A 15375-nucleotide genomic window follows, 5' to 3' on the forward strand; every position below is an offset into this window, starting at 1 on the left:
TCCTGGACGGATGTTATACAGACACTAAAAGAACACAAACTCCAGCCCAGGCTACTATACCCAGCCAAACTCTCAATTAACATAGATGGAGAATGGGAATGGGTGGGTAGGGAAGTGGGGGGCGCTATGGGGCACTTTTGGGATAGCATTGGAAATGTAATTGAGGAAAATATGTAATAAAAAATATTAAAAATTAAAAGAAAAAAGAAAGTAAGCATGGTTTGTTGCACTGTTTGCCAATTACCCATAAAACTACAAAGTATTAAGTTAAAGTTATTTAAACATATTTAAGGGGTTGGGGATTTATCTCAGTGGTAGAGTGCTTGCCTAGGAAGCGCAAGGCCCTGGGTTCTGTCCTCAGCTCTGAAAAACAAACAAACAAACCTAGGTAACTGGCACACACACACACACACACACACACACACATATATATATATGTGTGTGTGTGTGTGTGTGTGTGTGTGTGTTTGTATGATGGCCACTTTATTATTTATTCTACTTTTGAGGACCCCAGTCCTCTTGCCTGAAGTAGTGGGTTAGGGATTCCCAGGAACTTTGCTTTCATCCAGATAGTTTTATTCTGGAAATAATGTTTTAAGAAATGAATATATATTAAAGTATTTTAGAATCAATGCCATTAGGAACATAAATGCTCATATAATGTGACTATTTACATTAGGAATATTCTTGACTGAATACACACTGGAAATGATAACTTCACGGTTACTAGGGTATATAATAAGGTCTAAAAAAATGAGCTCACACAACAATGGGGCTTTCAGAGTTTAATTGAAAAACATAGTCACCATGAAGGTAACTGAAGCCATGACTACAAATCTTTCTGGAAAATCATCATCTATAAAGGGGTTTTTCTTCATTTATTCCCAGCTATTTCATATATATCACAAAAGAAAAAGGGAAAGGAAATTGGATACAATAGAAAGCAATGAAATCTGAAGTCATTCTTTTTTCTATTAAATAGATCTGTAATTGCCATTGCCTCTACTCTTTCAATCCCTTTCTTTCAGATTTTTACTTGGAGGTACTTTCTCAACAGTTTTTTTGTTTGTTTTGTTTCATTTTGTTTTTTTGTGAGTCATTCTAGCACTAGACTTTCCTCTCTCAGGTCCACCTTCTCCATTTTGAGGTGATTTGTAGTCAAATGGTAAGTCGTATGCCTAACACATAAAAGAGACACAGACCAGACAAATAACAGTTTCTTCTCTCTATTGCTCATTCTCCAATGGGAAGGAGGGAGATGGAAAGGGATAGAGAGATGGGGAGGGAGACAGAGACAGAGTGATAGTATGTCTGTGTAGTTATAATTTTATACGTTTTTTATTTTATTTATTTTATAGACAAGGCTTTCTAGGTAGCCCAAGCTAATCTCAAACTTGTCTTCATCCTACTCTGCCTCTTCAGTGCTACAATGATAGGTGAGAATCATTCTTCTCGATTTGCATGTACTGAGAACCACTACTAAGTTTAAAATTCAACTGTCACTTGGTTTACTATCAGTCTGAAGCAGATTGATAAAATATTTATTGATTACAATTAACCAATTGTTTTTAATGCTTCAGGTTCCTTGGAACATTACATCAAAACTCCCATGGTATTAGGTTACAAAAAAAGAAAAAGAAAGAAAGAAAGAAAAAAAGAAAGAAAGAAAGAAAGAAAGAAAGAAAGAAAGAAAGAAAGAAAAGAGAAAGAGAAATTGTCTTTAATTAATAGATTCATGTGTACATCTTAAGGTTTGCTCAATAGGTCTAACATCTCAAAAAAAAAAAACCTGACTTGATTGAAATTAATAATTCAAATTAGTCAAGGCAGATATTTTTTCTTAATGTAACATTAAGTATTTTGTTCTTAAATATTTATTTTATCCTTCATACATAGTTTTATACTTAGGATTTAAATCTAAAAGGAAAGACCTGACTTTTAAAGAATTAGCAACCTGTTAGGCATTAACTTCTAGTAGAATATCACTGAAATACTCGGATCTAGATTTTAATAAGGTTTATGAAAGACTCAATCCTTCGAGGTTCTAAGATGGTATCCCAGGGACACACAAATGCCATTCTTGATTTTTCTTTCAGATATGAAAGGTATCAAATGTGTGAACAAGTCTAAGGAGATGATAAAATGGAAATGTCCCTTCTTCAGGCACACTTCAGCAAAACTTTAAGGATTAGAGCTGTATCATAGGACCTACACTATTGGGGAGAGGAATTTTAAATCTTCCCACATTAAAAAGGCTTTATATTGACCAATCTTAATGATTTTGTTTTTATAATGGAAGAGTTGAGTTCCACCAGGGAAATGTCATAACAGGTCTTCTGTGATATTGAGCGTTCACGTGGTTCATCTTCCTAGTTCATCTGGTCCATATTCCTAACCCTAATCTATTAACTTGCTCAGCCATCAGTTGTAAGAATCACACAAACTCACTCTGCAGAGAAAGGTTTCTCTCAAGGCCAACAGGCGTGTCCATGAAACTGCCAGCTTTTCTAATTAGTCCAAGAAAAACTGGCCTCAGAGGAATGCTTCCATCTTAAGTTCTTGAGTCATCCTTTCCTCTTTGTGTGTTTCCATGAAATAACCAGGTCATCTTTGTGCAGCTGACCTTAGCATGGTGAATGCTGTGCTACATCTGTTCTTAGCTAGCGGGTTGCAACCCCTCTGTGAGGTCAAATGACCCATTCATGGGGGTCAGTTAAGACCTTCTGGAAACACAAGATATTTACATTATGATTTATAACCATAACAAATGGTTTTAAAAATAACAAAAATACTTTTATGGTTGGGGGGTCACCACAACATGAGGGAGGAACTGTGTTAAAGGGTCACAGACTTAGGGAAGTTGAGAACCACTGCTCTACTAAAATGTAACCTCTTCAAAGGCCTCGCTCCTTTCTTCAGAGGTTTCTCAGCTACACGACAAAAAAGGTTTTAGAAGAAGGATTTAATTTTAATTCTGTATCATAAAAATCTATATTTACACTTAGATAAGTACATAGACAGATGGGGACAGAAGAACATGCTATTGAAAATATTGCTAATAAGGGGCCATTCGTGACATTGGGATCACTCATGTAGGGACAACTTTGCCTACCAAACCTTGATACCTTTTGTTTGGGTAAGATCTCACCGATTTTCCCTGGAAAGCTTTCCCATGCTAACTCAGGTAACTACAACTGTGGGACAAAATCTACTGTAATCCTGAGACCACATGGTATGCTGTAAGCAGAACAGAGGAACTGATCTGGGAAATGAACAAGTCTCTCTCCCTTGGGATCAGTGCTTTGCTGAGACAGAAAGGTATGGTCGGAGTGGAACTAGTCAGAACCTGTGTGGATCTCTCTTGGTGTAACCAGGAGAAGGCGGTTTCTCTCATCACACTGAGGACTGCCTTGAGCTGCCAGGGATTGTGACAACAGCATCATCTCTGAAAAACACAACTCATGAAGGAGAGGGTAGACTCTGCTCCCCTGGTGATGTCCAATTTCCTTTAACAGCTTCTCCCCATTGCAAGCAGTGTTCGTCACATTTCTGAGACTTGAGCTAATGAATGCTACACTTTTAAGTAAGCCCAAATCAGGAAGAATTCCTGTTTTCAAGGAAGTGACTAAGATTTTCTTCTTTAGAAATACAATGAGAAGAATGCTTCAGAAAATAAAAAAGTGGGATTCTAATAAAGATGATGTTATCTTACTTGTACTTTACTCAGAGACTATGACATCACAATTAGGTATTGTACACTGGCTTTTAGCTCTGTTTTTGAAGTGTGTTCTTTGTATAATAATTCATAATAAAATGTTTAGCCAGTTCTGCTAACATAGGAAAGCAGCTGCAAAGAATTTAGCACAGGAATATGCAACTATTTTTTGGCATGCTTTAAACTTCTTATCTTTCATTATTCCCTCCTTTCTTTTCATAACAGTGTATTTTAAGGACGGAAGACATTAAAAGTGCTGACATTGATCATTGCTCCATCATCATTTTGTTGGTGGAGATGTGAGTACGTGTGTGTTTGTGTGAGTGCACATGTGTGTGGAGGTCAGAAGTTAACCTTGATGTTGTTTCTCCAGTGCCATTGATCCTGAATTTTGAGACATGGTCTCTCACTGGTGCCTACGGCCCACAGATTAGGCTAGGCTTGCTGCCCAGTAAGACCTGGGGATCTCGGAGTCTCTGGCTTCCCATCATTGGCATTACAAGCCCATGTTCCACACTCTTCCTCCCCCCCCAGCTTGATTTTTATGTGGGCTGTGGAAGTGGAACACAGATCCTTCCCCCTTTATGATTGGCACACTGCTGATTTAACAATCTCCTCAGCTTTCAATCATCGTTTGATGGGCTTCTCTTTGTTCCTCAGAAGGACTACTGAAACATTGAATAGTAACTATATAGAAAGAAGGTATTGAGTCTAAGTACTGAGGAACAAGCCTAGTGGGTAAACAAGGTTTTACTGAACAAGACTCCCAAACCAGTTGGATAAATTGGAATACTGCTCCCTCCTTTTGGGCTAGCTAAGCAGTAAGCGTTTTGCTTAATGATACACATGCATATAAGTTGAATATCTAATTATGCATGCAGTGTTGTTAAATCACCAGGTCAAATTGATTTCAATGTATAGCACATCAGCTTTTGAACTGCATACAATGAGAGACCTTGGAACACTCAGCCCTAAATGGGATGTCTCCATTAAATCCCTTTCCTTTGTAACAGCCAGAGGGGATGGAGGACACCTAGAAAATGGCCCTCAAAATCAACATGAGCAAAGTTCATATGAACTCACAGAGTCTGAATTAGGATACACAGGGCCTGCATAGGTCTTCATCTGCCCTCTGAGTATGTATTATGTCTAGTATTTTTATGGGATTACAGAGTGTGCAAACTAGTGGGTCTCTAATGCTTGTTCTCTCTCTCTTTGGTTCTTTCTCTTCTGTTGGTTTATTTTCTCCAACTTAAATGTTTTTGTTTTACCTTAGTAGATTTTATTTTGTTATATTCTTTTAAAATAATGAATGAATGAATGAATGAATGAATGAATGAATGAATGAATGAATGAATACCTAGTCACTAGGATAAAGGTTAACAACTGAACTGTCACTTATTCCTGCTAGGAGAGGGAAAATCAGTTTTCTCCAATAGAAAGACACTCAGTATATCAACTGCTCCAGGATAGACATCATGTTCAGGAGTAGCTGACCAATATCTACATAGTTTGTGTGTGTGTGTGTGTGTGTGCACACGCGCGCTTTTGTTTGGTTACAGTTCGAATTCTCTGTTTGTTTTTTCTTTTCAGGTGTTGTTTTATTTCTTTAGTTTTTTGGAGGGAGTTGCTATATTAAGTTTTGTTTTTGTTTTTGTTTTTTACTTATTTCTAGAGAAAGAACTAGAAATTGGGTAGGTAGGTAGGTAGGTAGGTAGGTAGGTAGGTAGGTAAAGGATCTGGAGAAAAATGGGGGAAGGCAAGAATATGCTCAAAATATATTTAACTTTAAGATTGTTTTAAAACAACAAAACCACCCCTAGAGCACAGATGTTGGGTACTCTTGTACTTCTGGTTCAGCATCTTTCTACTGTGGATCCTATCTGCTATTACAACCATTCCTGAGTCTTATATATATTCTATATATGTGTGTGTGTGTGTGTGTGTGTATAAGAATATTATAATAATCTTAAATATTATAGTTTTCAACTCTAGCTTCTTATTAGATACTTTTTGTGTGGTAATTCTCATCTGAAATTCTTATCTTCTAGTTTGAAGATGTGCATCAAGGTTCTTTTATTATCTTTCATGTTTTATTACTTATATTATGAGTGCACGTTGGGGGGGGGATGTTTTGCCTGCACGTGTATGGCTATGCACTATATGCATGGATGGTACCCACAAAGGCAAAAAAAAAAAAAAAACAAAGGAAGAAAGAAAGAAAGAAAGAAAAAATGGAAGGAAGGAAGAAAGAAAAGAAAAGAAAAGAAAAGAAAAGAAAAGAAAAGAAAAGAAAAGAAAAGAAAAGAAAAGAAAAGAAAAAGATATAGAACTCCCTTGGAACCGGAGTTACATGTAATTATGAGGTGCCACGTGGATGCTGAAATTCAACCTTGGTCATCCAGAAGAGCAGCCAGTACTCTAAACCTCTGAGCTACTTCTTTAGACCCTCTTAGTTTATTTTACTATATTTTTATCTGTGACAGGATTTTGTGGTTCCTGAGCTAATGTGATTCTCACTTTAGCCTACAAAGTGTCTGAAGCTGTAGATTTTAGACTTGTGCCCATCATGCCCAGCAAGGTTAAATTCAGAACTGTGTCTAGCAATTGAGTTACCTACCTCACAAGTTCATCTTTCCACTTCTCTGCCCCAATTCTGTGTGTACTGTTGTTTTATACTATGCTACCAGTACTATATTTTAAAATATTTTTGTTGAGTTCCAGATGTCATTTTAAAGATCTGCATGTATGCATATTTTTCCAAGTACTACCTCAGTGGGAACCATCACCTTTGTGTGTGTGTGTGTGTTCGGGTGGGGTGGGGATAGGGGCATGGGGGAGGGGAGCCTTCAGAGTCCCCAGCTGCCATTGCTGGTGTCTAGAGGTGTTCCTCCCTCTCTCAGGCAGTTTCAGCTCTGAAGCACTCTTGGATGTGCTGCTTGGCTTCCTCCTTACTCATACAGTCTCACGCTATCACACTTATTCAGCACTCTTACATCTTTGAGTGAGATGAATAGAATATTTCTGTGGGAGAACCTGAACGCTCCATTTGCTGCAAATTCAATTTGGTGTCTCTAGCAGCCAGATACTGCTAAAAACTTGAGATGGTTTCTCCTTCTCTGCCATCAGCCTTTCCTGAGTTCCTGAGCATCATTATTGGTTCCAAATACTAATGACAAATGTCTGAAAGTAGAAAGAATTACAGCACCAAGTTCTCATGGCATCCTACCTCCTAGGATCTTGGGCTTCTACCTGCACTACTCGGGCACCTCATCAGCTCCTTACAGTCACGTTTAAAGGAGTCTAAGTTGCCCAGAGGATTTGGTAGGAGAGTTGGTCAAGTCCCCAAGCACCTTTTTTTTCTGAATATTGGTTTGTTTGTGCTACTTGGACATACAGGACATTCTTTATATTGAGTTCTTTGTCATTTTTGTGAAAATTCCATTTCGATTTACAGAAGATATATAGATTTCAAATGTTTGTGTCCAATCTATTATTCTTTTCCTATAAGACTTCAAGTAATTCTTGAGAGCAATTCTTCTAAATCCTCATTCACACTCATAATCTTTGGACTTTGGCTTTTTAAAAATTAATTAATTTATTTATTATTAATTTTTTAACATTCCCTCTCACCATCCCTCCCTCACCACTTAACTTTGGATTTTTTTACATGGCAATTTAAGTTTAAAATTTATCTTCATTTCATTTTCTTTCATGGGATGTTTTGAAAGTATCTTTTCCTTCTGGTATTTAACAATCGTTAGTTAAATACATCTTTCTTCCTCACTGGCATGAAATTCTACCTTCTGCAAATTGGAAATTGTAATATACAGTCTGTTTACTTCTGAACCCTCATTGGTCTGACTTTGAGTAAGCCAACCATTCCTGTTAGCAACTGAACTTCAGTAATTCATTTTACTATGCTTCAGCTCAGAGATAGTAACAACTTGAGATAAGGTGGCAGCAATGGCAATACAGGACTAGGTCAGAGGCGTGGCCTTGAGGACTGTCACTCGTAGAGCTTGAGGGAGTTGGAGGCTGTAGAAAATGTCTGTTCACATACAACTTTAGGCCTTCTGGCTTTGCACTCTCAAAGATGGGAGAGTTATTAATTTTATGATTGAGGATATAGGAGAAAGAGATTCTGAGATACAAGAAGGATCTCTGTGTGAAAAGCAGAAGCAGGGACACACTGGATCTGTATAAATATCTGATGATATAGTGAATTCTTCTAGTGTTAGCTGCAAGGATAGAAATTTGAGTTATAAGTTAAAGACTTCAGATGAAATCCAGCACTGATTACATACCAAATAAACTTACTGCAGCACCAACTCTAAAAATGTATGATTTTTCAAGAGGCAGCCCTTTCCATATTCTAAAATCCTATGAAATATGCCAGGAGGCTATAAATAGTGTTTTCAGTCAAGTGAGAGGCCCAGACCTAGGCAAGAATGAGACAGAAGATACATTTATCAAGCTTGGGAGATTTAGGGGACAAAAATGTTTCAAGGGATTACATAAAAGTTACTAGTGAAAATCATGTGGAGAATTTCCCACATTAACCCTAGGTTTACCTAGAATGAAGGCTGGCAAATTGTTACAAGGGTTGAACATGACTCTGAAGAGCTTCAAGTATTTAGCATTGATATATGCTCTATCATGATCAGGCAATTTGTCCAGAATCCAGCCTGAGAATGAACAACTTCTCAGCACAGTTCATCTTTATCAACTTCAACCAATCTTCCTTTATTTACCTACAAAACATAGACAGTCTCACTTTAAATTGTGAGTGTAACCTCTAAGATGCTGTTTGAATTAAGTACAAAGAATAGGAAGCATAAAAAATTAAAACAAACAAACAAACAAACAAACAAACAAACAAACCCTAGCCCACCACAACAAAACTCTGATGTAAGGCAGATGTGGTGACTCATGCCTGTAATCCTAAGACAGAGGCATGGAGGACTGGCATGTGTTTGAGCCCAGCTTGATCTCCTAAGGAAATTAAAAAAATAAATAAATAAAAATCAAAGTTAACAGAAAGATTGGTTTGGATTATAAAAATTAGTTTCACAAGGTTTCTGTTATTTATTTATTTATTTTTGGCTTTGGGCATTTTTCAACTTATGTTTAGATCACAAGAGCAAATTTATAGACTTTGGGGCTTGTGCAGTTTATTTATTTTTGTTTTAAAATCTACATTTAAAAGGAGAGTTTCAAAGAGGAAGCAAACATTTAAATGTATGTCTTATAAGTAGTTCTTTTTCTTTCTTCCTTTCTTCCTTTCTTCCTTCGTTTCTCTCTCTCTTTCTTTCTTCCTTCCTTTCTTTCTTTCTTTCTTTGGTTTTGTTGCTTTATTTTTATTTTATTTAATTAATTAATTTACTTTTGCTTGTAAGGAGTGCTAGGCCCAGGAGTCTTTTTTCAAAGCACTGCTTTAAATCCTTTCCTTCCCAGTGCAGAGACCAGAAAGTTCCCATCAATTTACTCTATTAATTCCTGAGTCACTTTTCATGTAACTCCTCCTCCCTTCCTTTAAACTTCAGCAAAAATTTTAATGTGTAAAGATAAAAGGTGGTTTCTATATGTCCTCAGAGTATCAGATTTCTAAAACCAGCTGACAACAGCTTCTTTTGTAACCAAGTTTAATGTAAAAGTACAATGAGTATGCAAAGCTTGAACCCAGATGCAGAGAGGCAACAAACTGATATAGTGCCATATTTAAGGTAAGACACCGTGCCTGCATTCTGGCCATGTCCAATGCCACAGGCCACTCTGTTTCATCACAATTTTGCCACTGCTGTGGATGCACAAGAACCAGCAACTTGCCAACCTCATTACTTTGGGTAGTGTCAGTTCAGACAAACATACCCCACCCCCATTTGTTTCTACTTCAGTGTCAGAAGGAAATGCAGCCGCAGGGAGAACAAAAAGAGCTTTACCCACTGTCTCCTGCCTATTCTCAAGTTCTTCCGCTGCTTGAGCTGTTTGCCCTGGGCTTGGCTTTCCTGTGACCTCCCTGCACCAGGTAGAAACTGAAGACCAGCTACTGCAGACAAGTAGCTCCCCACCTTAGGGCTGTTCTACCCCGATTGGCTCCCCTTTCACATTCTGCCTGTGTGGGAAATTATGAGCAAAGACAGAACGGTAGACAATTGACATCTAGAAACCACAAGGTCTTGTAAAAGATCAGGTCTATATACCACCGAAGACACAACAATGGCTTTATCTCTGGAAGAATTTGTCTACTCCCTTGACCTGAGGACCCTCCCCAGGGTCCTAGAAATCCAGTCAGGCATCTACTTTGAAGGTAAGTTATTTTTGTAATTCTTTAATTTGATAGAATGTTCTTATAAAGTCTCTTGGAAATTTGTGGGAGAGGTTTTAATAAGAAATACGTGGAGGGCTGTATGTATAGTTCAGTGATTCGATACTTAGTTCAAACATATACACACCCAGCAAACAAAGTGCGAGTTGTCTGAAGGAAAGTTGAAAACACACACACACACACACACACACACACACACACACACACACACACACACACACACAGCAGCTGGTGAAGAAAGAAGAAACTAAGACTTTAAGAAAGGTGGGGAAGTGGACCTTTGTGAATTGCCATTTGCCATTTTTTTCTCTTGCTAAGCATTCGACAGGTCTGCACAAAGGATGTTCTGTCTCTGCCCTACTCTTTGAAATGAATTGCCATTGGGTAAAAAAGTTTAATGTTGCTGACAATTGTTTTTAGACTATTAAAAACAGCAAAAACAAAACAAAAACCCGAACACTACCAAACTTGTTTTGCGTTTTGTTTCACCCAAAATGATTGCACCTATCAAGGGCACAGTCTTACAATGAATGATGCCAAGTTCGGACTTCTAAACTTGCCTTGTGCTTGTGATCCTCTCTTCCTGTAGTGACCTTCTACAAACTCCTTAAATAGTGGGAACTTTTATTTAAAGGTAAAGAAATTAGTGCCTATTAACTGTAGAATATCTTTTAAGATTTGTGTTGAAAAGGTAAATTTCAATGAGGATTGTTGAATACTAAGCTGCTGAATTTTGGTGTAATTTACTGTAGTGTATAAAATCCCCTATTATGAATGATACTAACATTTTAAAGTTAGTTTGGCCTGGATGGTGGTGGTACAGCTCTTTGATCCCAGCACTCAGGAGGCAGAGGCAGGTGGATTTCTATGAGTTCAAGCCAGCCTGGTCAACAGAGCAAGTTCCAGGACAGCCAGTGCTACAGAAAGGAGCCCTGTCTCTAAACAAAACAAAACAAAACAAACCTTTAAAGTTTGGTTACATATAAGGTTCTCAAAATATTTCCTACTTGGATATCAATTTTTTGCTTACCAAAAGGGGAGAATTAAAGCCAATCAAAAAAAAAAAAAAACTGGGTCTAGTCAAATTACTAGGTAGAATGGTTGGCATGTGAGCTTTCCCACTCACAGGCTGTCCCATGGTTAGATTTCCAATTTTTGGACTTTTCACTGTAGTGGAACTGCACAAATCATCCAGTTCTTTTTTTCCATTTAAAGTACAATAGTCAATAAGTCATATGGAATATTAAACACTTGGTAACATAAAATGGGCATCTTGTCAAATGGTTTCACTCACTGTGACTAGTACGTGGTCTGCACACAATGAGGGTAGAGTAGATTGAGCTGTGATTGTGGGGTGTTAGATGTATCGTATATATTTGAGAGTTTGGATGTTTTCAGTTCCCAGTGGGCTTTCGAGATGTAACCCTATCACAAATTAGAGAATATTTATTCAGTCTTACCTTACCAAAACAAAACAGATTGACACATGCTACCTATATATTTACACACCCATAAGAGGTAATGGGTTGGCAGTACTTGCTCTCAGATTATTATGAGGTTTTATGTAAGTTTTTGTGAATTGATTGTTTAGGATTGTTTTATCTTGTCTTCCTCAGATCATGTAGGGACTTATGCTTTTAAGTCAGCTATCAGTTGCTTTTTGTCTTATGGTTTACGCTTTTAGGGCTTTATGGAAGACATCTTTCTAAACATCTAGGAAGAGTTTTGATAACAGCTTCACAGTTTCAAATTTTATATTTGGAATTTAGTTTATTTTCAGGATGCATTGCTATGCCATGGTGTATGGGGACCCGACTTTACATTTCTGTGCATCTTTAGCTGATTTTCCAGTATCATTTTGTTGCTTCCAAATCAGATGCAACATTTGTCTTTGAAATGCCTCTTCTGTTTTGTTAGTTGATTTTTAAAATTATTTTTGGCCAATCGTATACATTGTATAAATGGGCAGCTATGAAATTAGCATTAATATATGTTCAATGTACATCTCATTCCATGGATTTTTATTCCATGTTTCAAAGTTAACTTAGTTTTTTACAGGTTTTTTTAAAGTACATGTAGAAGAATATCAATTGATTCTTTAAGAAATCTAATGAAGAACTTTATTGGATAGTATTGATTTTATATATTAACTTGAAGAAATGTTGATCTCATATTTTATTATGGAAACCTATTCATATCATTGTCTTTATTCTTTATGACTTTACTACTATGCTACCACTTAGTTAAAATAAATTTCCACACCTTAAATACATCCAAGTAACCATCATTCAAGAAATAGAAAACTGTAAGTGTTCTATACGACTCATCTTATACACTTTTCAATTGTTATCTACTCCCTTCCCCAACATAACCAATACTCTTTAACTTCTGTTCCCTCATAAGCTTTATATAAATGGAAAATTATAGGATGTACTCTTTTAGTTGGCATACATGTAGTGAAAAGGTCATCTGTACTATTCTATACACTTTATGTATTTCTAGTATATAATTTTTCTTTTTTTCTTCTTTCCAATCCTAGTATTGGGGATTGAAACTAAGGCCTTTGTGCATGCTAGGCAGGTGCTCCACCATTAAGTAATAGTCCCAACACTCTTATCACTTCTCATTTTGATACAGGGTCTCACTTAGCTCCATAGGGTGGCTTTGGATTCACTCTGTAGCCCAGGCATGTCTTCAGTTTGCAATTCTCCTGCTTCAGCAAACAGGGAGTCCAGGTTTATAGATACAGACCACGAGTTCCACTTATGTACAGTAATATAACATTGGATCGATATACCAAACCTTACTTACCCACTCTACTGCTGATGCGCATCTGGAGTAAAGTCACTGCTAGTCTTTTATCATGAAATTCTTATTATTCATACATGTTCATAACAATAGAAGTAAAATTGTGATGTTGAATGGTATGGATATCGTGCTTGGTGGGTAGTGAAAGAGAAGTTCCCTTCATTCATTCTACATTTCCAGCATGAGTCTCTTTAGAACTCCTGCTAACGTGAAGACATTTCCTGTGATGTCGTCTTGATTTAAGTCTTTCCAGTAGGAACACTGTGGAGAGATCAGGTGTTAGTTCACATCTGCCTTTTGTCTACTGACATAGAGGACATTTTCATTTCTATTCTGCGATATTTGCAGATTCTCTTTAGGACATGCTTCCTAGGTATGGCTCATTTATATTAGGCTTTATACATTTTTATTAATGACTTGGTGACATGCCAATCTGATTTCTGTTCTGAGTATCTTCTTCCACTGTTTAGCTTAACCTTTCACTTTCTCAGGAGTACCTTTTGATCAGGTGGAGTTTTCAATTTTACTGTTAGTTACTCAGTTTACAATTACATTTCTATTATATTTTGCTAAGGACATTTTCATTTACTACGAATTGTGGAACAATTATACATTAGCTTCAAGAATTTAATTATTTACTATTTTCTTCATATGTATTCTCCGCATGGAAATGATTGTATTATATATGATTTGAAAGGAGGGCTAAGCTCTATATCATTTTTTAGAGAGCTAATTAGTACAGTGACATTGAGAGAGAGACAGAGACAGACAGCGAGAGGCAGACAGAGAGAGAGAGAGAGAGAGAGAGAGAGAGAGAGAGAGAGTGTTTCTATGTAGCCCTTGTTGTCCAGGTATTCACTATGTGCAAGCTGATTTTGAACTCATGGAAATCCCCTTTCCCTAGGCTCTTAAGTGGTAATATTGGGCCATACCACATCTGGCTGGAAAACTCTTGTGCATAATGTTGTACTGGGTCCCCTAGTAATAAATACTGTGCATCAGACCAGGGTCTTTTCCAGTGACTTGTCTGCTTCTCCAGGACTGATCTTTTCACAGTTTCCCTGTCTGGATGCACGTGGACCTGCAGCATTATAGAACATTCAACTTATATGCTATATAAGGATATGCTGCGGGACTGTGCTTCTCAAACTTGATTGCACATTGGAAACATCTGACATGTTTTTAAGATGATCCTCATCTGGATGTGTCTCTACAAGTAAAGATTTAATTATGTGAGAGGGAAGGTATCACCAGCAGGTCTTAGACATCTCCCTGTTGACTCTAATGTGCAGTCAAACTGAAAACAAATAATGTGGAATAAAGTTTCCAATGTGTTTTTATACTTCAAGTTGGGCTCTTCAAATTTTCAAATATATTTTAGTATTAATTGTCAACCTCCACACAAGTCCTCTCTGAATTCTGATCAGCAGTGACATTTTAGGGAGAATTAACATCGTGTAAATTAAATCTTCCAATCTATGAGCTGGGTATGCCTCTCAAGTCTTTTTTCTTTTTGGGCAGTACTGTTGGTGCTTTTATTGTTGATCTTTTCATTGTTTCCACATTTACTCTGAGTATTTTTTTCACATCATTATATTAATAAATGATATTTAAGCAACTGTGGGGGCCCATGCCTATAATTACAGCACTGGGGAAACTGAGGCTAAAGTTTGGAGGCCAGCCTGGGATAAATAGTTTCAGGCTAGCCTAAGATATGGAGTGGTGATCTATCTTAAAAAGAAAAAAAAAGAGCCAAACAAACAAACAAATAAAACAAGAAATTCTTCCATGTTTTTGTTTGTTGTGTTTGCTGAATTTTAAGATATTTAGGTTATTCTTGATATTTTAGACACATCAAATTTGGCCAGGTCTGATTTCTCCTTTCTGGGACTGTATTTTCTTCTCTCCGTTGGAACACTGGTTAGCATTTCTAGCTTGAAATTGAGCAGGGTTAGCAGTAAAGTTTAAGGTGTCACATTTATAGCCACAGAAAGCATCTGAAACACACCATTTCACCAATAAAGGTAATTTTTTCCAGCAGAGATTTCTAAAACACAATACTTTAAATTATGTTCCCAATTATTTAGTAAAAGCATCTGACCCAGGAAAATTGTTTATTTTTTATTAAAATCAAAAGTAAAATACAAACAGTGGGCTAAAGAGATGGCTTAGTGATTCAGGTAGCATAGTGTTCTTTAGAGAACCCAACGTTGGTTCCAATACCATGTCAAGTGGTTCATCACTGAAGCAAGTCCAGCTCCAGAGGGTCTGATCCCATCTCTGTGGGCAGCTGCCTTCACATGTACATACCTACCCATAGGCAAACATACATTTGTATAATTAAAGCTAATGAAATAAATCTTTGAAAAGAATCAAAATATAGAGCAATTTCTAGCTCAGGAAATGTTGGTAGAGAGTGATTGTGTATCTGTGATGGTTTGTATATCCTTGGACCAGGGAGTGGCACCATCTGAAGGTGTGGCCTTGTTGGAATAGGTGTGACCTGGTTGGAATGGGTGTGTCA

The 15375-nt window shown here is 37.1% G+C and overlaps 1 protein-coding gene across 1 annotated transcript in view; it reads left to right on the forward strand.

Moving 5' to 3' along the window:
* Positions 1-9669: 9669 nt before the first annotated feature.
* Themis (thymocyte selection associated) overlaps positions 9670-15375 on the forward strand; it is a 211972-nt gene continuing 206266 nt past the window's right edge. The window contains exon 1 of the mRNA XM_021174738.1: positions 9670-10025. Within this exon, the coding sequence (XP_021030397.1) occupies positions 9935-10025 (91 nt within the window). The 5' untranslated portion in view covers positions 9670-9934. The remainder of the gene's footprint in view (positions 10026-15375) is intronic.

The sequence above is a fragment of the Mus caroli genome, chromosome 10 (genome assembly GCF_900094665.2).
Source record: "Mus caroli chromosome 10, CAROLI_EIJ_v1.1, whole genome shotgun sequence".
Classification (NCBI taxonomy): Eukaryota; Metazoa; Chordata; class Mammalia; order Rodentia; family Muridae; genus Mus; species Mus caroli.